Consider the following 22,996-nt stretch of genomic DNA (forward strand, 5'->3'; position numbering starts at 1 on the left):
GTACCTCGAAATACTCATGAAAGGTCACAAATGATTAATCGATTATACACTTAAACTAGCAACACATGCACTATGATAATGACCCCGGCCACCACATTTATGCAACTCTTAACCCTTACATAATTGATTAATTAGTCAAATGAATCTAAGTCTTTGGAGCCTATTCTTTTTAATTAAGTCTCCATGCATCCTCTTCTTTATAAGATCATGGATGGTTATACAACAGTGCTATGACCAGCTTTCAGCAAACAAAATACAGTAGTCAGCTATCTAGCATGTCTCTTTTCAACCTCAAAACCTGTGGCATTCCACATAAACTCCATCCTCATTCTAATTACCCATCTCTCTCAGGTATCTCTCTGATCTCTGTCTTTGTGGATTCAATATTGTTATATTGTTAATCTCTAGTATATGTCCAAGTAGTGATTAGTAATTTAAGTACTCATGCTGCAATGAAATATTCAGTCACTTATGCCTAAAACTTGTAATAAAATGAAATGAGAGAGTAATCAGATTGATCAAGTGAAAAAAATACTTTCCCATAGAGACTGGTTTTAATTATTTTTTGTGATTAAAGAAAAGAAGTTTGATTTTTTCGCAGCCGCGCTACTACTCTCATGCATGTGTTATGTTTCAATTCCTTAATGTTTAGATTGTAAATTGTTTAGATAGCAATATAGCATGCAAATGATGTTTGTGTAATTGTGTCTGTGTTCATAAACATGTATAACTTGTCATTCTAAAACTTGCAAGAACTCAGTGTATAATCTTTAATTAAATACAATTTTTAGTATATGAGTTGAAATGGGTTTTGGATATGCCATCCTACTCGTTTTTTCAAATTATTAATAAATATTTCAATTTTTTGTACTAGCTTCTTTGGAATCTGGAAAGAAAATTTCACCAGAAGCCCATACAGATGTCTTGGTATACTTCCCTTTCTCATTGACACTTCATTCAATATATATTTCAAAAACCTCAAATATAATCGATTGTGTAACTATATGAAGGATATTCAGGGGAGAAAAGAAAGAATCAGAAGCCTATTTAGTAAGGTTGAACTATCAGTTTCAGCATATGACACAGCATGGGTTGCGATGGTCCCTTCTCCTCGTCATTCTCAGACTCCTTGCTTCTCCAATTGTGTGGATTGGATTTTGGAAAACCAACTAAATGATGGATCCTGGGGTCTTCCTCATCATAATGGACAATGGCTGAAAGATGATCTTTCATCTACATTAGCATGTATTCTTGCACTAAAGCGATGGGGCGTGGGTAAAGAACATATCAATAGGGGTGTGTATTTAACTAATTTTCTTTACTGTACTGTCAGTCCACTATCTTCTATTTGTGTTAAACACGGGATTCGTTTTTTAGGTACACATTTTCTTGAGTTAAATTTTGGCTCTGCTATTGATGACAGTCAGCCTGCACCAGTGGGTTTTGACATCATTTTTCCGGGAATGCTTGAGTATGCTACGACACTAGATTTGAAGCTTCCTCTAGATCAAACAACATTCAACGATATGCTTAAAAAGAGGGACCGGGAGATCAAAAGGTATGTGCTATTCATATGGTCTTGTTGGCTCAACTAGAAAATTTTCATCCCTGTTGCAACTTGCAGTTATGCACATAGTCGATAACCACTGGATTAACATGGAACTGTAAAGCTAACTGAAATAAGATGAACCATTACATCAATTGAAATAGAACTAGTAGCAAAATAATTAGAATGAATATTTGGTTTGTTAGTTTCCAAATAGTCCTAAAGAAGCGTAATTGTGATAAAAATAGTCTGACAGGAAATTATTTGTGTCTTTGTTATATGTTTTTGATTTAGATACTCAGAAAACCAGTCATCACAAAGTGAAGCCTACTTGGCATATGTTTCAGAAGGGATGGGAAATTCACAAAATTGGGACATGATCATGAAATTTCAGAGGAAGAATGGTTCATTATTCAATTCACCGTCAACTACAGCAGCTTCTCTGAGTCACACTCAAAATACTGGTTGTCTTAATTACCTCCGTGGAGTGCTGAAGAAGTTTGGAGATGCAGGTGCCTCTTTTATTGAGTGTGTTAATCTGTCTTCAGTCATCTTATTCCACAAAAAAATAATTATTTTGTTTCATTTAGTTCCAACAGTTTATCCTTTCGACATATATGCCCGCCTCTGCATGGTTGATAATCTTGATAAATTGGGAATTGATTGGCATTTTAGGCAGGAGATCAGAACCGTGCTGGATGAAACATACAGGTAATCTTCTAACTACAAAGATACGTGCATGCTGATACAGTGATAAGTAGGCTATGGTTCATTTCCTATAATGGCAAGGTCAAGTAGTTAGATTTTTTTTCTGTATTCTAATTGTAACGTTTCCATTTGATATGTTCAATACTATGATATTGGTCAAAAAACAGTTCCTGGCTGCAGGATGACGAAGAGATATTCAAGGATGTGGCGACGTGTGCTTTGGCGTTTAGGATTTTAAGGGTAAATGGATATGATGTTGATTCAGGTAAACTTAACATGTGAAAGATATTGTACACACTACTGGTAATGTGTTAACTGAAGTGTTGAACTTTGTTATTGAATTCTCATAGAAAAATTGACCCAAGTCGCCCAAGAAGATTATTACTGTAATTCACACGGTGGACACTTGAATGACACATATGAAGCGCTTGAGTTGTACAGGGCATCTCAGAACATCATATATCCAAATGAAACAGCTTTAGAGAAGCAAAATTCATGGTCCAAGAATTTTCTGCAACGGAAATTAAATAACAGATCGGTTCATTCAGATAAATATACCAGTGCAATGTTTCAGGAGGTATTCTCTGCCATCTTGGGGCTTAGTTTAACCCTTTTAACTAATCTTTTGTAATTTATAAGTTGTAACAATTAACAGATAGTTACAATTACCAACTTCAGGTTGAGTATGCTTTGAAGTTTCCTTACTATGCAACTCTGGAACGAGTGGTTCACAGAAGAAGCATAGAGCAATATAATACAGGCAATTTGAGAATCCTAAAGACTTTGTGCCTGTAATTTCACTTTCTAAGAACTCTATACCTTCATATTTAAGAAAGGCAAGTTAACACTATGATTTGTACTAAATTGTTATGCTTCGTTCTTTTCTTTCTAGTTCGGAAAATATTAGCAATACCGAGTTCCCAAGATTTGCAATGGAGGACTTCAACACATCTCAATCTATATACCAAGAAGAATTGAAGCTTCTTGAGAGGTTTGTATCTTTATCATCAAGAATGACCAATGAACTAGATTCTGTCTGAAGACAATCACTTTTCTTCCGGTTCCACAGTGATGTAGATAATTTAGATCTTTTTCCTGTTTTGTTGCATCTTCTCTTCAATTTATTTATTGCATGGTTTTCCTATGTTGACAGCTGGACAGTAGATAATAAACTGAAAACGCTGGAGTTTGCACGCGAAAAGAATGTGTATTGTTACTTCTGTGCTGCGGCCATGATATTTCCTCCTGAACTACATGAGGCACGCATAACATGGGCCAAGTATAGCATTCTCACTGCTAAGGTGGATGACTTCTTTGACAATGGAGGTTCCATGGAAGAACTACTAAACCTAATTCAATTGTTTAAAAAGTATTTATTTTCCCTCTCTGCTCCATACTTTTGTCAGTCATCATTTATTAAAAGGTCTATGATAATGATATTAACTGGAGGCTGAATCTCACATGATTTACAGATGGAATGTAGATGTGCACACTGAATGCTGTTCTGAGAATGTCCGGATCTTATTTTTAGCTCTTCGTAGCACAATATGCGAGACTGTGGACTGGGCTTCCAAATGGCAGGGACGCAATGTCACCAACCACATGATTGAAATTGTTAGTTATAAATCTTTCCATCTTAGAAGGAATTTATAAATATCCCCTGACATTTATTGATATGAACTCTAATTTCTTGCAGTGGATGGAGGTGCTGGATACAATGTTAAAAGAGGCCGAATGGGCTAGAGGTACTTATGTGCCAAAAATGGATGAATACATAGAAAATGGTTATGTATCATTTGCCTTGGGACCAATTGTTCTGCCAACTATCTACCTTGTTGGTCCTCAGCTCTCTGAGAGCGTTGTTGGGAGTGATGAACTCCGCAACCTTTTCAAGCTTATGAGCATGTGTGGGCGCCTCCTGAATGATATTCAGAGCTATAAGGTACAACACTGCACTGGTGAAGTTATGTCAGAACACTCAGTAGTTCATATTAGTATGTCACTATCCATGTACTAAAAAGAATATATTGCGCCTGTTTGCATAAGAGAAGGAGAAGCTGCTTCTAGTTTCTACTTTTCTTGACCAGTTTGTCTAAATAAATAGAAGCACTTTTAAGAAATTGAGAATGCTAGCTTTTTTCTCAGAGCTTCTGCTTCTTTTCCAAACACATTATTAACTTATTTATTTCTCACTTCTAATCCACTTATTTACTTTAGGCAAAAAGTCACTTTTTTAAGTTTGTCCAAACGGCTCATTATTTCCGCGTGTTTTCTGCAGAGAGAATCTAAGCAAGGTAAACTAAATTATGTGCCATTGCATATGATTAACACTGATTCGAGTAGTGAAGAAGATGCTGTGGGAGAAATTAAGCGCATAATTGATGATCAGAGAAGAGAACTACAGAGACTAGTAGTGGAAGAGAAGGAGAGTGTAGTCCCAAGAGTTTGCAAAGACTTGTTTTGGAAAATGAGCAGAGTGGTGCATCTTTTTTATATGAACGATGATGGTTTCACCTTAGAGAACATGTTTGGGGCTGTCAAGGACGTTTTACATAAACCTATTTCCAGTGATCTCAAGTGAAACTATTATCTAATGCGCAACACACTAGCTCCCTTCACTACTACAGCTGGGAAAAGAGAAGATCTTGATGTGCAGCAAGACCGATAATGTGTAAACCCATGCATGCCATTTGTTGCATCCTGGTCCCTAGACCTGGAATCCTTTCCTGTACCACCCAACACTGTGTTCACTTTTCCACAATACCCACCTTTCTGTTCATGTTCTCGTTCTACCCACCTTTTTCATTTTCTCACCTTATTTAATACACTAAATATTATGCAAGGTGACTTTTCCACAATACCCACCTTTCTGTTCATGTTCTCGTTCTACCCACCTTTTTCATTTTCTCACCTTATTTAATACACTAAATATTATGCAAGGTGGGTAGAATAGGGAGATGAAAAAAGGTGGGTAGAATGGGAAAGTGAACGCAGTTGGTGCAACTTCTCTCTTCCTTGTGTAAAGTTTAAACTTCTTTCTTTCTCAGTTTCAGTTTTTGCAAGACTTCTTTTATTTAATTAAGCTCCTAATATGTAATCATTTTTTCTAATTATGTTAAATTAGTTTTCTTAAAGAGAAGTTAATTGAATACTGGAAAATATATGAAATCTAAAAAAAATGAATCAAACAAATTTAGATTATATCGATGGTTAAATAAACATAAGTAATTATGTTAAATTTATAACTATTGAAAAAACTATTTTATTAAAAATTAAAATTACAAAATTTCAATATCTAGATTGAAATGAATTTTCAAAAGCGTGATAAAGATAATATTGAAAAATATTTATTCAAAGAAAGTTTGTAAATGATATGAATAACAATATAGAAAAATCAGAATTATTATTTAGTTTCGAATTATTAGAAAAAAGTTTCTAATTGACATGTAAATCAACAATAAAAACTAAAGATAACTCTCTAATATAAGTCGTAAATAATTTTTAATATTTTATTTTAAATTTCAGTTATAGAATATTTTGTGAGAGTTAACTTTATTCAAATTCGATTTAATTCTCAAATATTGTGGTATATTATATAAGGGAAAAAAATAGGGGAATTATCTTGTATACTGTTTTTCCAATCTTATTTTCAAAAATACTACATTCTCCAATCTTATTTTCAAAAGTACTACCTTCTCTAAAATATTTTCAAAAATACTACCTTTTTGAAAATATATTCCAAAAATATGGTGGTTGCATATGCAACCATATATGCAACTACAAATCCTGATTTCAAGTTTTAGTTTTCAAATGTCATTTTCGACCTCATCTTTGGAGTCGATATATATATATATATATATAGGGATATGATCACATAAAAACTTTTTTAAGTTACAAACTTACAAACTTATTTTTTGAATTTTTTTTATTCTCCCAACTTGTTAATCCTTAGTTATCGAAAGTATCCATGTTGAAAATTATTGAAAAAACATCACAATTTTAAAAATAACGCACAGATAAATCGTGCGTTCAACACATTCGTAACCGGGGTTCAACATTGGGTGTAGAACATCAATTATCATTGTGTTGAATATATTTATAGAGATGCTTAAACTATACCTCTAGGTTTGGGTAGGGTCTAGAAAGATAAATATTGGTTATATAATACATTTAACTTAGTTATTATATTGAAAAACTAGTTTATGCACTTCTCCAACACAATTTTAATCGATGTTTAACAAAATATCTTAAAAAAATGTTGAACTCAAGTTATATATGTGTTGAAAAAAAAAAGTTTGTAAGTTTGTAAGCTTGTACCAGAACCCTCCCCTATATATATATAGTTAAGTTCTATGGAGTACATATAAATATTGGAGTATTGGAGTACAAATTATAATTTTTTTAGTTTAATCATAAATAATATCTCTGATAATCTAAATTTATATATAATTTATCATTTATAAGTAGTATTAAACATAATTATCAATTAATCATTAATATCTTTCAACTTTAACAAGCATTAAGATTGTTGTTCTGCTTATAAGTTATATTGCAGAACATAATGTCCTACGATTTATAAAAATAATTGTTCTATCTTTTGATTACAACGTTTATATTGTAGAACATAATCTGCAGGTTGTCGGATGTTTACAAATATTGTAGAACACAAAAAATAAAGATTTTGGATGACTAGATTATATTGTATGAATCTTGTACTCCAATACTCCAATATTTTTTGTACTCCATAGAACTTGACATATATATATATATATATATATATATATATATGGATTCCAAATATGAGGTCGAAAATGACATTTAAAAACTGAAATTCAATATCAGGAATTCAGTTGCATATTCAGGAATTCAGTTGCATATATGGTTGCATATGGTTGCATTCAGTTGCATATGGTTGCATTCAGTTGATTCTATTGCAATCTAATGGCCCCGCCAGGGGCACACCATACATCCGTTGCAACTTACAGTTTTCAGTTGCATTTAGTTGCATATGAGGTTGCATTTAGTTGCATATGAGGTTGCATTAAGTTGATTCTATTGCAATCCAATGGCCCCGCCAGGGGCACCCATACTTCAGTTGGAACTTACAGTTTTCAGTTGCATTTAGTTGCATATGAGGTTGCGTGCAACCTCATATGCAACGGAAAACTGTAAGTTGCAACTGATGTATGGCTGCCCCTGGCGGGGCCATTAGATTACAATAGAATCAACTGAATACAACCTTATATGCAACCATATATGCAACTGAATTCCAAAGATGAGGTCGAAAATGACATTCGAAAAATGGAACTTGAAATCATGATTTGTAGTTGCATATATGGTTGCATATGCAACCACAGTATTTTTGAAAATATTTTAGAGAATGTAGTATTTTTGAAAATAAGATTGGACAAGGTAGTATTTTTGAAAATAAGATTGAAAACGTGGTTATGAATAAAAAAAAGCCCAAAAAAATACCCTCTAAAGTTATACAAATACACTAAATTATATGTTTTATTCATTAAAATGATATTTTGTAAAATATTATTCTAACTATTTATACTCTCAATTGTTTACATTATTGGAGGACGAGGGTCCGGCACGTTTTTTAATGCTCTTATAAGATATATTTTGATAAATTGTTTTAAATTTTTTTCCGAATAAAAAATTAATATCTAAATTTAAAACAAAAATTATGAAACTATATTTTATATGTGTCTTAAAATGTGCGCCGAACAATGTAAAAAAGTGTAAAGAAATAAAAGGGACAATGAGAGTTTATAATTTATATATTATACAGCATGAGACGATATCCATTTTTCAAATATATTTAGAAAAATATTATGATATTCGTTGCGAAACACAATTTGTATATTGTTTTATATAAATTTGAATATATTTTAGGGAATTCACCAAGTATACTATTTTTTGGATCTTATTTGCAAATATACTATTTTTTTTAAAATCTTATAAATATACTACTTTTTGCTTCTTATTTGCAAATATACTATCTTCTCTAATTCAACTCTAATTAGGGGTGAGCATAAAAATCTGAAATCCGGATTATCCGATTAAAAAAACCGGAAATAAGGATATCTAAACTGAATAATCCGGACCAGATATCCGATCCAGTTTTTTTCTATAAATTCGGATACGGATCCGGATCACTTATATAAGAAACCGGATATCCGGATCCGATCCGATTTTATTATTTTCGATAAAATATATTTTTATAAATAATATATTAATAATTCTACATTTTGTAAAAAGATCTCGATCTTATAAATTTCATGTCTTCTAAGCATTCATCAAGGGTACGTGATTTACGTGATTTGTTTGGAAGCAGCCGGTATAATATAACACATCAGTACACATATTTTAGCTAATTAATACCGAACTCCAAGAACTCCGATCCTTGCTTGTTTTCTGTTTCAGTCTCATTGCCAAGCAAATATAATGGAATACACACTTAATATTATTAAGTCTGGTACATGTGTTTTATAATTTCATGTAGACTTCCATATTCAGTCATCAGTTACACATTTAATGTTCATGTTTTGCTAGCTTATTATTATTATTATTATTATTATTATTATTATTATTATTATTATTATTATTATTATTATTATTATTATTATTATTATATTCGGGCTTTAGTATGTATTCACTTAGACCAGAAATTAGTTATTGTATTTTATTATCATTGCATAATATTGTATTATACTTATCAAATATTGAGATGAATCTATTTAGCATTTTACTATTAAAAGTATCACATAACATGTTATAGAAGTTTTTTTTTTTTTTGAAGAAAATGAGATAATTCAATAAATAATAGTCATACGGCATCTACAAGAATGATCGAGTCGAACAAACATAGAAAAAATTAATATGTCTGTCTTCACACCCAAGATGAGACAAATAAGCGATGTTGAAATTGACGATGGTACATGTATAGATCCTTGCTCTGTGTTCACCATCTTTTCCAAAAATTCCATTTGAGCTATCAATCACAAATGCAATTCCCGAAAGGCTTTTATCGATGAATCCAAACCACTCTCACAAAAAGAGAAAAAAATCACACACTCTCACAAGGGAGAGAAATCAAACTATAATCAAAACAAACTAAAACAATTAGATCTGCACCACGACGCTTAGAAGATACTCGATCCACCCATAAATCCAAAAAGGCCTCTGAAAGCGAATGAGAACAAAAATCGAAAGTTTCGGTGATATAGATCTAAGAAAACTTTCTCCGAAAAGGAAGATTTATTAAGAAATCAATGAAAAGAAGTAGCAATCAAACGGAAAAATTTGGGGTTTTCCACCGAAAAACCGATGGAAGCCCCGTCGAGATGAAAGAGGGAGGCGGCTAGAGAGAAAAGAGAGAAAAAGAAAACTAGGGTTTATTAATTATGTTATAAAAGTGTTTTTTAATATTAGTTACAAAAGAAGTGGGTATCAATCGGATCTGGATAGTCTGTTTTCCGATCCGATTCAAGAGGATATCCAAATATCCGGATATCCGGTTAAACCGGAACCGGAATAGATTTTTAGTGATCCGAAAAACCGGATATCCGGTTTATAATTTATAACCGGACCGGATATCCGGTTATGCTCACCCCTAGCTCTAATACCACAAACGTCATCCCATCCACAGGCTTCCCTTCTCTTATTCGGCGGCGTATGCTGTTTTGATGGAGTTATCACCTACCATCACAAATCTAACTTTTAGCTGCTTAAACAATGCATTAACGTCGTCATTATACACACTCATTTATAAAATAAACCACCTGAATAACCTGTCAGAAAATCAAAATGAACACTCGAATAACGCTGTTTCAATCCCATTCTTCGACTTCTCCGAATATGTCCAACTCAGCATTCTCTCGTTCTTGACCCCATCAGAAATCACAGCTTTTTCCTGCACATCAAAGAGATTCTTCTCCCTCTTGAACACCGATTCAAAGCTCTAGTTCTTTCTCTGTGAATGTAAGTTCGGCTCAAAAATTCAAATCAACAAATGGGGTTTGGGGAATTGAATGCGCGTCGATATGTTTATTTTAATTGATTGTTTTTGAGTTGATTTATAATTTGTTGTTCTACTTGGTTTTTAGGTTGCAATGTTCATATTAGAATTGGCCCCAAGGGTGTTTTTCTGCCTTGCAACTAGTTGCAATTTATTATGCAAATATATATAATTTTCAAAAGATTTTTTCAAAGTTGCATTTTTGGTTGCCTATATGGTTGCTAGCAGTTGCGGGCATGATTGCATATGCAACCACCGTATTTTTGCAAATATTTTCAGAAACATAGTATTTTCACAATTTGTTTTAAAAACTGACAATATTTTCACAAATATTCTTCTAAACTTGATTATTTAGGCTATAAATTTCCGCACTTTTTATATTTTATGGAAGTGCATTGGTTTACGTTGACTTTTTATTTAAGTTTATTTTTTACTCTGAGAATTATAATTGATTAAACTAAAAATTTCATAAATTATACTTAATTTTAATTCTATGCATCTTATTATATAACTAATATAAAAATAATTATATTTACATTGATTAGTGTCGTCATCTAACAATTCCTTCAACATGGCCGAAAAGAGAGGAGATACCTCGAGCATGTCGGGTTTAAAACCCGGACTTTAAGTCATTTCTGACTTATTAAACTCAAAAATGTATGTTTGTTTAATAAGTTAGAAGGCGGTTTTAGAGTTAGAAATAAACCACTTAAAACTAGAAATTAGTTTGAGTTGCTTTTTTGGTGACTTAATTTTTCGAGTGACTTAATTCAGATGAAATTAAGTCATGGAAAAAAGTACATCAAACTAACTTGTGACTTTAAGTCAGCTTTTGGCTTAAAGCCGACTTCTATAGGTGTTTGGTCCGGGCTTTTAAACCCGGCTTCTGGTGTTATAAGTTGGTGTTATAAGTTAGAAGTACTTGCTCAACCGTTTGTGTAAAAAGTCGAGAAGTACTGAGAAATCTCACAAAATCTATCATTTTATGAAATCCAAAAAAATCCATCATTATTTGAATACCATCGGATTTTAATGGATTTTAAACGATCACAATTGAATATCATCGGATTTTAAAGCATAATTTAAAATCCTGATTGAATACCACCAGATTTTAAAACATAATTTAAATCTCAATTGAATAATCCAAGATTTTAATTAATTTTAAACTATTCCAGTTGAATACCCTCAGATTTCATGAATGAAAAAAAATCCTATAAAATCTCAATGGAATATACCGTTAACAATAAATCAAAGAAATCAATTGATCCGGATGAAAGCTCTCCTACGGCTGCTATAGAAACAAGATAGACATACTTATAAAATATTCTAAAAGTTGAATATATTATTTAGAATTTAAAATAGATAGAACTAAGAATAAAAAAAAAATCTGTTAGAATCCGAATATACCTTATCATTACTGTATTACTTTCACTGGTAATATTACAAAACCAACTCAAAGCAGCATTGAATTGAACCGGCATTTTGGTTGGTTTGTTTTTTAGTTAGTTGTCCTGAAATGCGTTTTCTCTTCCAAATGTAAACCGTATCTTTTCAGCAAATTGATTCCTCGGCCACTATATAGTATATATGTGTTCGAGTTCGTTTTAGGACAAGAAGAGAAAAAGATCAAAAGCAAAAGTGGTAGTGGCTTTTCTTTAGCAGCTTCAACATGTCTGTCTTTCACCCAAATTCTTACATACTTAGCCGCCATAAACCCCTTGTTCCTTCTTGCTCGGGTATGTATATATGTATTTAAATCTTTACCTTTGTTTTTCTTTCTACATAAATGTGCGTGTTTAAGGTTGTACAACGTGAATCATCTGGTTTTTTTGCATTACAAAACATAACTGTGATATTTCATTTTTGTTTCCTGTCTGTGCTACATGGGTATGCATTATCAGTGACAAATTATGTATAAGCTTGATGATTAATCAAGTTAAGCTTACGATTAAAGAATGCCTAAAACCTTTCGGAGTTAGTTGTAAGGATCAAAGTTTGGGATAAGTGCATACATAATTCAATTATGAAAGTTTATGTACTTCTTGATCAATTTTGCTAATTGGGCACACCATATTCGTCGAGAAGAGTAATTATACAGGAAGGAAAAAGGGCCTAATGAAAATGGGACTAACTATGATATGCCTTGGGATCTTTGTTTATTTAACCAAGTTATCCATTCTTCTATTCCCCATGTTTTAATCAAATTATAAAACTTTTGGTCTGAATGTACAAATTTGTTGGGTCATGATACTCTGTAGGGGTGTTCATCAAACCGCCCACACCGCTCCGCACCACACCGCAAAATGCGGTTTTTCTTTTTCGTGGTGCGGTTGCGGGTTGAAATTTTAACAAACCGCGCGGTGCGGTGCGGGTTGCGGTTTGATATTATACAAACGCGGTTCAAACCGCACTGCACCGCTTTATTCTAATATATAAAAATATATCACATATAATTACAAATATTTATATTATATATATAGATTATTTATTATGATGTTATCTCATATGTGTGTGTATATATGTTCAATTTACTCAACTTAATTTTAATAATTTTTTAATACAAATTAAGATTAGTTCTAAGACGACAAATTAAATATTATAATTATATTTGCTTTCTATGAAATAACTTGTTAGTGTTGAAATCTTTTCATCTCTATCATTATCATTTTCATATTTTAGTTTACATTTCTTTTGATGAGTATCCTTAACTCCTAATTTGTGTGTGTGTATATTATTTTAAATACGTATAGTTTAAAATTATATTTATATTGTCATTCAAAAGTATAAATATTTTGAATGTCTAAACCACGCAAACCGCATGAACCGCACCACACCGCACCGCAATTTTGTGGTGTGGTTTACGCGGTTTTTATATTACGCGGTGCGGTTGTGGTTTATGATTTTTCTCAAACCGCATGCGCGGGTTGGTTCGCGGTTGTAGGAAAAAACCGCACCGCCCGCACCGCGAACACCCCTAATACTCTGACCATAATCTACTCTAAGCGCTAATATGGCATCAACTAAAGATGGTATTGGAGGTCAAGCATGGGGGTGTTAAAATATAATATATGATCCGGTTGAATCCTCTTCGTCACACCTAAAACAGCATCTCCAATCCAACACCGAAACACTAAAATAGGGCAAGTTTTGGTGTAAAACCTACTCCAATCCAACACTATAATGTGGTGTATGATTTAAGCTAAATTAATATTTTAAAGTTGCAAGTATGCCCTCGTTTTGCTAATAAAACTTATTTACTCCCTCCATATCCCATATATATCGTATGACATTTGCAAAACAATTACTTTGGAAAAGATTAGATAGATATGTCTTCTTATAGACAAAAAAAAAATAGTTAATATATAGTCTAAATGAGTTAGGAGTTGGTTTTGTGGATAATGTAACTTTTACACTATAAGAGCATCTCCAATGGTGCTCTTAAATCATTTTCTTAAAAATAATATAATATATGGCTCCTAACAAGTTAATACATTGAATATCATGACAATTCCAACCCTACTTTTATACTTGCTCTCTATTCATATTTTATTATTATTTGAGAGAAAAGTTAGAGAGAGAATGAGAGATTAATGAATAGAATTAGAAGGAAGTGGATATTATATTCAATGATTATAAGTTAAGAGCACCTAGATGTTCTTTAAAAGAGAGGACATAGAAGAAACTCTAAAATTTTAAAGAGCCACTAGGAGCCCATTGGAGCACTATTTCTTCACATCTTCTTTAAATTTAGAGTTAAGAGCTTATTTGAATAGCCTATTAGAGATGCTCTAATAGTGTAAGTATTATTTTGGTCTTATGGATTTGAGATGGTATAAGGTTTTAGATGAGTTGATTACTTAACATGGTAGTATAGTAGTATCATAGTTCAGTTACCCCCAATATTCCCACAATTATTATGGTTATGAAGGCAAATTATTGCTTCAGCTACGTTGTTGAGTTAGGGGATTGCAAGAATATAAAAAATCATGCTTCCCAATAAGGTTTTAGATAGACCGCCACCGATTACTTAACTAGCTGTTTTGAGTGAGCGGGAGTGTAAGAATATAATATAATCATGTTAAGCCCTGATTCATGCATTGTATGGTTTTAGATAGTTACATAATGGTATCAGAGTTCACTGAACTCTTCGACCCAAATATGGGCTTTTCAAGCGAGGGTCAAGGGAGAATGTTAGAAATATAATATGATCCCGGTAAGTTCTCTAGGTTTTAAGTAAGCCCTCCTCTAGGTTTTAGGAGAACTGGTAAAGAACATTAAGTAACCCTTGGGTATTGAAACTTCAGATACTAAATCTATTATCTGTTGCTCATTCTTCGAAGACTACATAAAGTAGCTAACACTCCTTTTAGAATATTCATTTCATGTTAACTGATTTGGTATCGTTTTCTCAATATTCTATCTATATTATAACGTGGCAAAAATCTATATTAATGTTTATAACATATTATGTTACTTGAGTCATTCGATTCAGGTTTGTTGTAATTAAAATACTTATGTACTAAATCTATGTGCAGCCTCACTGGAGTCTGGATTTAAACGTTCTGCAAGAGTTAACTCTGATGTCTTAGTATGATTCCTACCAACCAGTTTAATAATTTATTTCATTTTACAATGTCCTCTATGTTGGTAAGTTCATTTAAAATTCTGAAACTATATGTAGGTCATTGAAGAGAGCAAAGAACGAATTAGGAGGCTTTTTAGAAAGGTCGAATTATCAGTTTCAGCTTATGACACGGCTTGGGTAGCAATGGTTCCTTCTCCTCATTATTCCCACGCCCCTTGTTTCTCGGGTTGTGTGGATTGGATATTGGAAAATCAACTTAAGGATGGCTCCTGGGGTCTTCCTCAGCAGAGTGTCCGATTGCTCAAAGATGATTTGTCATCCACATTGGCATGCGTTCTTGCACTAAAGCGATGGGATGTTGGCGAAGAACATATCAACAAAGGTATTTGCTTTTCGTTCCTTAATTTGTGACCTTAATATCTCTTCAATGTTTACCATAAAGGTAGTGGTTGCTCATTGTAGGTTTGCGTTTTCTCAAGTCAAATTTTGCATCTGTGACTGACAACAATCAGAGTTCACCAATCGGTTTTGACATCATTTTTCCTGGAATGCTGGAGTATGCTAATGATTTAGGCTTAAAGCTTCCTGTAGAACAAACATTATTAAACACAGTGTTGAATAAGAAGGCCCAGGAAATCAAAAGGTATATGCTACTCATTTCAGGGTTGACACAACCTATTGTGTTCTCCTATAGTATGAAGATAGTAACTCTGTTAAATATAAATTGATAAATATTTAGTACAAAAGTTGGGAAAAAGCTGGTAGAAGTGTGGTGAAGAGTTGCATCAATTTAAACAAGTTTTTTTAGATATTTTAGCTATAAATATGTGTATATATCTCTCCCTCTACGCCTTTAGTACGTAATGATTTTCAAAAGTTTGCAAAGGAAAATAGAAAGTCAATCATGAGAAAATAGAATGTTTAACCTCATCTATTGTATTTTGGTAGATGCTCTGAGAGAAATTCACCAGAGAGTGAAGCCTATTTGGCATATCTTTCAGAAGGAATGGGAAATTTACAGAACTGGGACATGGTTATCAAATATCAGAGGAAGAACGGGTCACTGTTTAATTCACCTTCGACAACAGCTGCTTATTTGAATCACATTCAAAATACTGGTTGTCTTAATTACCTTTCCCATCTTTTGGAGAAGTTCGGGAATGCAGGTAACATGTTCATATCTTTGTGTTAATATGTGTCTCACACCCGTATTTCCTTGCTATAAAAACAGTATTAACTCTTGTTTTTGCACTATTCAGTTCCAACAGTTTATCCTATAGATATATATGCTCATCTCTGCATGGTTGACACTCTTGAAAGGTTGGGAATTGATCGACATTTTAAGCAGGAAATCAGAAGTGTGTTGGACGAAGCATACAGGTAATCTTCTGAGTTCTGACTGCAAGGATATGTACATGGTGTTTGGTTTAATTTAATGTTTACCTCTAGAATTGAAATTTAGTTATGTAGAACTAAGTTTTTTTTGTTAGACTTAGCAATAAAATAAAGGTCTTTCACTATATGTATAGTTCAAATTATATGCTAGTTAGTTGTTTGATACATTGTAATTTATATCAATTTTGAGAAGTTGAATCTAGCAATCATGATATAAACAGTCTAAAGTACAATATAAGACTGTAAGAGTAGATGACCCCTACTCACTACTGTTCTACATCTGAAAGTGCACATACAAGTATAATTTGTATTTTTTGAGTCTGGTTCGTGTAGGGTTTTGGGTTGTTTCGGATTATACCACCCCAAATTTTAACCAAAAAAAATTGCGTACATCAAACCTCATAGCATCAGTTTTTTCATCATAGAGAACGCCGACTCCTGAATATCTATTCACTGTATCCAAATGCAGCTGATCTGGATGCTTGTCTCATTTGTTTCATTGTTCGTTTTTGTGTGGTTCCACTTTATTCATTCACCTCAGTGGTCTCAAAATGAGGAGATGAGTTGTTCTCTGCTTGAAACTATTATTAATAAACACAAGGAATTAGTGTATCTATCTTTTTTAAATGAGTAATATATTTTGGATAACATCTTACATGACTAGGATTTTCATGAGCAATGTTTACTTGTGATGTTCCAGGAGGTTAACTGAATTTGATTGGTGTTGTTAGAAATAGAGAAAAACAATTATTTGAATTTTAAGTAATTAGATATTATATATATAGACATATATGAACTCAATTTTAGAACTATTGATTCTAAATTTCTAATATTCAACTTATAGTTGGACTATATCTTGAGTTGTATCTTTGTTGCTTACAACTGTAACATGCATACATTTTTCCCTTCCTTGTCATCCTTGTTGGCGAACTTGGCCTTTGTTCATTCTCGGCTTATACCCTCTTTGAACTCGGCCTTTGCTCATTATCGGCTTATACCCTCTTCTTTTTGGTCTTCCCAGGGGATTAGTTGATATTTCTCACAGTGCCATAGTTTCGTCCCCCATAATGGTTAAATATTCCATGTATAAGTTGCCTAAAATGTATCCTTGGAGCATCTCCGATAGGGGTTGCCAATACTTATGTGGCATGGCACTCTTGGTTCTGAAGCATAGTTACATAGGACGGAGTTCGATTTGAAATGTGATACAAAAAGGATTCATGATAGGTTGTCCTGAATATTTCCTATACCATGGAAAGCTTGGGTTCGGCGGAAGGCTTATACGATATAAATATAATAGTTTCTTTTTATATTTATACAAATATACAAGGAAAATAAATTATATAAAAACTTTTATTCGAAAAAAAGTAACTTTGATATTTGTATTTTTGTCTACATCTACATTGTCTTCTTCCCTTTAGTTTTTAACTGGTTCTTTTCTTCTTCACTCCTGCAAACACCTACAATACTCTCCAACACAATTACATTACAGTTACAGAGACAAAGATTGCTGCCATATAAAACAAGAAGTCAAGAACTACAAGTGTTCTTACAGGTTGTCACTGGAAGCATTTCAGTTCGCATTTGTTCCCAGATCAGGAATGAATAAACTGGTTTGCAATACATGGCCACGCCCCGCGATCCTTGTAACTAAGAGATTGCCTAACAAGGTTGCCATAATTTGGCAACTTTCCTATTTAGCTAGATACATATGCTTAGCTTTACCCAATTTTATAATTTCACATTTCATTATGTAGTTTATTATTAGAGTGTAGGGGGGCCACAACTTATGTAGTTATCATCTATTGGAGTGTATTTTGAAAAAAGGTTGTGAAGAGTGATCTGGATGAGAGAGAAGATGAACTAATAATATAGTTGATGATTTATCAATACTTGGCAACTCCTTATGATACCAGTGTGAAATTTATGTAAAAGGATCTTTGTTTACTATGAACATAATGCACACATGGCTTGTTGACATGAAACCCTACTGAAATCCCATACCTGGAAAGTGTGTTTACTATGTTTACACATTTACTATGTTTTCGTATGTCCACATGTCCTCCGACATGATTATCTCGGGTTCATATCTCCACTTAACCCCCCAAAAAAAATACAGGCTGCAATTCATAATTGTAATATACAAATAGAGTCCAAATTAGCAAAAACCTGTAATTTCCTTGCTCTTGAAATTGAGTCACTAGGGACCCTCCTTTTCCGCTCCATATTAGTTGTTTGTCTTAATTCTTAGTTCTTACCTTATGCCACATATAATTTACATATTTAACAGAAGGATAAAGAGAGTAGAGGGTAATGGCGATTTTGAAATCACGCATGAGTATATGGAATAAGCAGTGAACAACTACTCCCTACTTTTCTACTTAAAAGCTTACTACTGTATAAACAATGAAGGCGAGAATATCAAAAGAATTATTTTAGGACTTTGTGCTTGTAAGTGTCTTGACCAACATATTCAACACCGCAAACAGGCACACTATGTATCTTGACTCCTGTCATGGACCTCATGGTTTGATCAATAGTTAGTCTTTAAATGCTTAATGTTATAAATTCTTAAAGATTGTAATGTGATATATTCAACACCGTGACACTAGTCAAAACACAGTTGCTGGCTGCAGGATGATGAAGAGATATTCATGGATGTTGACACTTGTGCCTTAGCATTTCGAATATTACGAATGAATGGATATAATGTCTTGTCAGGTTAGTGTAAAGTTTGAAGAAGATGCGATCTATGACAGTTGAATATATCAACATTATACAAAGCCTGATATGTTATGTAGATAAATTAACTCGGATTGCTAAAGAAGAGTGCTACCTCAATTCTCTTGGTGAGAACTTAAAGGACACAAATGAAGCCCTCCAGTTGTATAGAGCATCAGAGGCAATTATATATTCAAATGAATCAGCTTTGGAGAAACAAAATTCATGGTCTAATCGTTTCCTGGAACATAAATTGTCTAATGGATCTGTTCATTTAGATAGATGTGCTCGAATAATCTTTCAAGAGGTATTTTTTTGCAATATATGGGGTACAGACAAGCTCTTTTTAAGTAATATATTTATGATTATTATCCAACAATTGACAGTTAGTTATAATAAATTATTTCAGGTGCATGATGCATTGAAGTTTCCTTTCCATTCAAATCTTGAACGAATGGTCAACAGAAGAAATATCGAGCAGTATGAAGCAGATAGTATAAAAATTCTAAAAACTTCTTACAGGTAATTTACTTTTATAAAGTATATATCATCTCAGTTGAGAAACGTGTAGTGGAACTATCTTCATTACTAAGCCTTTTTTGTCTCTTTTATCATTGCTATGCTAGTTCACCAAATATCAGCAATGCCGAATATGTAAGGCTTGCAGTGGAAGACTTCAATGTTTGTCAGTCTATACAACAGAAAGAACTCAAACTACTTGAGAGGTATGTATGTAATTTACAGCTCCAGGAATGCTCACATGCACCAGATTGTTAAAAGAAATTTTATGTGGACATGGTCAAAGTTTCGGTCACTATTTTACAAAATTGCCTCAAATATAAGTATCAAAATATCAGTCTATGCATGTCTGATGGCAGATTGTTGAGTTCCATATTTTTTTGTGTTGTTGACTAAATTTGCAAAATCCTTTTTTAATAAGAACAAAATTCTGTTAGGACTTTAGTCAAGAACCTCATCAGAATGATGCATCACGTCCTTTTCCTGCATTTAAGTATGCGACTCATTGCTATAAAATGCATGATATATCCTATACTTGCAGTTGGGTAATAGAAAGTAGCTTGGACAAGCTAAAGTTTGCCCGCCAAAAGACAGCATACTGTTACTTTTCTGCTGCGGCTACCCTTTTTTCTCCTGAACTAAGTGATGCACGCATGGCATGGGCAAAAAATGGCATCCTTACTACTGTGGTTGATGACTTCTTCGACGTTGGAGGTTCCATAGAGGAACTCTTGAACCTAATTCAGTTGGTTGAAAAGTATCCGTCTCCTCTATATTATTTAAATCAGCATAACCTTCTGCAATTTCATTGTATACTCAGTGTTGTGTTTATAGAAACTAAAGTAGTAGTGCAATTCACATGATCAACAGATGGGACGTTAATGAAGAAACTGAATGCTGCTCTGAGCATGTTCGTATCATATTTTCAGCTCTTCACCATACTATCTGTGAGATCGGGGAAAGTGCATTTAAACGGCAAGCGTGGCATGTGACGACTCACATCATTGAAATTGTAAGATAAACTTAACTGTTTCCATATCTATCTTGCTCTCTAATTCAAGTTGTGTAAAAGTAATATATATTAGCTGTCAGAAAGAAACTTGCCATTTCATTTCTGTACTTTTGAATAGTTAATGGTAAAGGCAATAATTCTGACGTATCTTTTTTACTCCACAAGTCATTTAAGTTATATCCGAAACAGCACCAGCAATGAGAATGCAACAAAACCTGCTAAATAATGGTAACAGGTTACTTACAGACAGTAATATTGAGCGGTAGTGTTTGCAGAATATAAATCTACTATGTTGTACAACAAATGATTTGGTCAAACTGGTCCTGTGTGCCGTTTTGTTATGTGTGTGTGTGTGTGTACTAGAATAAGACGGACAATTCAAACATCTTTCATAGCTTTTATTGTACATCATCATTTAAGGTTTATTTAGTTTACAGACCAGGAAAGGAAGTTTCACTGTGCAGATGCTCTTGATCTAAAATCAGATTCTTGTCATTTATTAACTTCATCTTCATCGCATCAGATTAGAGTGGTTATGCATGTAGTTGATACAACATCTTATATTCTTTACTATAAAATAATCGAACTTCTCTATGTTAATGTAAAAATCTGTTTTGAATATATCTTGGGTTCGCAATTTAATCAGTACTTGTGTGTGTGGTTAGCAATTATCTCCCTGGAAGTAAGCTACTCCTCTTAACTGTATAAATTATCTTATACTGTATGTAGCCAAAAGTTCTAAGTTGATATTATCTGCTATCTTGATCTGCAATATTTATATTTTTTATAATTGCATTCTGACCATGTTCACTCTTGGCTTAATTTTGAAGCACCCTAGTTTTACAAGCATTCAGTAGGAAGATCTTGCTATTATTCTTGACCTTGGCTCCCAATCATCAGAAAATATCTGTATTGTGAATTAAGTTGTACATATTTCTGTATCCCATGTAATGTTTTACCTTTATTAAGTTGCATGCAGTTTTTATGGCTTTGGCCTGTTGTCTGGAGCATATCTCTAAGTTGATTTTCAAGATCTTTTCGATAACTTCATTATATATATAGCAGGCACAATTATTTTTCTTAGAGCCCAGGTAGATTTTTCTCTGGCCTTATAATGGTAATCCAACCTTTTGATAATGTGGGCCTTGCAGTGGCTGGAATTGCTTAATTCCATGTTAAAGGAAGCTGAATGGACCAGAGACAGTTATGTGCCGAAGTTAGATGAATATATGTCAAATGGTTTCATATCATTTGCCTTGGGACCGATTGTTCTCCCAACTGTCTACCTAATTGGCCCTGAGCTATCAGAGAACGTTGTTCAAAATGGGGAACTCCGTAGCCTTTTCAAGCTAATGAGCACTTGTGGGCGTCTTCTCAATGATATCCAGAGCTTTAAGGTACATAAAATAGTCATATTTTGTGTGATAAAACTTATTCGTTTATCTTGCTTTTCTTGTACTAGACGAATATGTTGTCAATGTGTTGCTTGCAGAGAGAATCGAAGGAAGGTAAACTGAATGCAGTTTCCTTGTACATGATTCACACCGATGCTACTACTGAAGAAGATGCTATTAATGAGATAAAGTGTGCAATTGAAATAAATAGGAGAGAATTACTGCAATTAGTTTTGCAAGAAAAAGACAGCGTGGTTCCCAGAGCTTGCAAAGACTTGTTCTGGAAAATGTGCAGAGTGGTTCACCAGTTCTACATAAAGGATGATGGATTTACCTCAGAGGACATGTTTGGGGCTGTGAAGGACATTCTATACAAACCTATTACCCGAGTATAGTCATAATGAGGTATAAAGAACATCAGATATTCTACAGCGACACCCCATTGGTGAAGAGCATAGCTTTCTTCTTTTCTTTTCTTTTTGGTCTGTTGTTCGTAACTCTACATTTATGTAGAAGAATATTAAATGAAATAGTTTAAGAGTGGGTTTGGAATTCTGCATTTCATTTCAAATAACAGAATTTGAGTTGTCATTTCAAATTTTCAGATTTATACTATTATTTGAATGTCCTATTATTTGAATGTCCTGGATTTCAAATAAAATCCAAATTCATATTCTGAAACAGATTATTTGTTCAAATTCAGAATTTCAAATGAAAATACAGGTTCTCAAACGAATGATAAGGGAAATTGAATGATGATTATATGAAATTGAAAGTTATGTCCTATAAAGCACTTGGCTGCTATGCTACTTCAAAACACTTTTGCAGTGAAGTCCACCACATTTTTAACTTTCTATTTCTTGTTAGTAATATAAACTTGACGTTTTGGCTTGATAAATTCCCATATCTGCACCCATAAATCATAACGAGGACATTTACTAAATTTGACAACAAAAGATTTCATCTCCAATACTCCTCTTTATACTTGCTCTTATTCATATTTAATTCATATAAATGTGAGAGAAAAGTAAAAAGAGAGAAATGTTGGTGGTAAAATTGGAGGGAAAGTAATATTATATTCTTGAAAAAA

At 33.1% G+C, this 22,996-nt stretch overlaps 3 protein-coding genes across 6 annotated transcripts in view; 2 read left to right on the forward strand and 1 right to left on the reverse strand.

Moving 5' to 3' along the window:
• LOC108223902 (nuclear transcription factor Y subunit C-2) overlaps positions 1-22,996 on the reverse strand; it is a 75,282-nt gene that overhangs the window by 48,054 nt on the left and 4,232 nt on the right. The window lies entirely within an intron of this gene.
• LOC108222343 (terpene synthase 6, chloroplastic) lies at positions 148-5,336 on the forward strand. 4 transcript variants are annotated; one of them, XM_064093546.1, is made up of 14 exons: positions 148-351; positions 875-927; positions 1,011-1,296; positions 1,378-1,558; positions 1,841-2,058; positions 2,146-2,257; positions 2,422-2,519; positions 2,605-2,831; positions 2,933-3,045; positions 3,147-3,245; positions 3,408-3,623; positions 3,727-3,868; positions 3,951-4,196; positions 4,533-5,336. In XM_064093546.1, exons 1-14 carry the CDS (start codon positions 231-233, stop codon positions 4,833-4,835), a joined length of 2,415 nt encoding a protein of 804 aa, XP_063949616.1. In that variant the 5' UTR covers positions 148-230; the 3' UTR covers positions 4,836-5,336. The 4 variants fall into 4 exon arrangements, with proteins under 4 accessions (XP_063949616.1, XP_063949617.1, XP_017251751.2 ...); XM_064093547.1 differs by having other exon boundaries at positions 1,020-1,296; positions 2,137-2,257; XM_017396262.2 differs by having other exon boundaries at positions 149-351; positions 2,137-2,257.
• LOC108219753 (terpene synthase 6, chloroplastic) lies at positions 11,734-22,546 on the forward strand. The gene is made up of 14 exons (XM_017393260.2): positions 11,734-12,016; positions 14,816-14,868; positions 14,962-15,247; positions 15,328-15,508; positions 15,814-16,031; positions 16,125-16,245; positions 18,884-18,981; positions 19,062-19,288; positions 19,391-19,503; positions 19,608-19,706; positions 20,042-20,257; positions 20,371-20,512; positions 21,664-21,909; positions 22,005-22,546. Exons 1-14 carry the CDS (start codon positions 11,950-11,952, stop codon positions 22,299-22,301), a joined length of 2,364 nt encoding a protein of 787 aa, XP_017248749.1. The 5' UTR covers positions 11,734-11,949; the 3' UTR covers positions 22,302-22,546.

This window comes from Daucus carota, chromosome 5 (assembly GCF_001625215.2).
Source record: "Daucus carota subsp. sativus chromosome 5, DH1 v3.0, whole genome shotgun sequence".
NCBI lineage: Eukaryota > Viridiplantae > Streptophyta > Magnoliopsida > Apiales > Apiaceae > Daucus > Daucus carota.

Coding starts and splice junctions, on each gene's coding strand:
- LOC108219753 (XM_017393260.2), top strand. CDS start 11,950: ATGTCTGTCTTTCACCCAAATTCTTACATACTTAGCCGCCATAAACCC. Junction 19,707..20,041: donor GAACTCAAACTACTTGAGAG/GTATGTATGTAA, acceptor CTATACTTGCAG/TTGGGTAATAGAAAGTAGCT. Junction 20,513..21,663: donor CGACTCACATCATTGAAATT/GTAAGATAAACT, acceptor TGGGCCTTGCAG/TGGCTGGAATTGCTTAATTC.
- LOC108222343 (XM_017396262.2), top strand. CDS start 231: ATGACCAGCTTTCAGCAAACAAAATACAGTAGTCAGCTATCTAGCATG. Junction 1,559..1,840: donor AGGGACCGGGAGATCAAAAG/GTATGTGCTATT, acceptor TTTTTGATTTAG/ATACTCAGAAAACCAGTCAT. Junction 3,869..3,950: donor CCAACCACATGATTGAAATT/GTTAGTTATAAA, acceptor AATTTCTTGCAG/TGGATGGAGGTGCTGGATAC.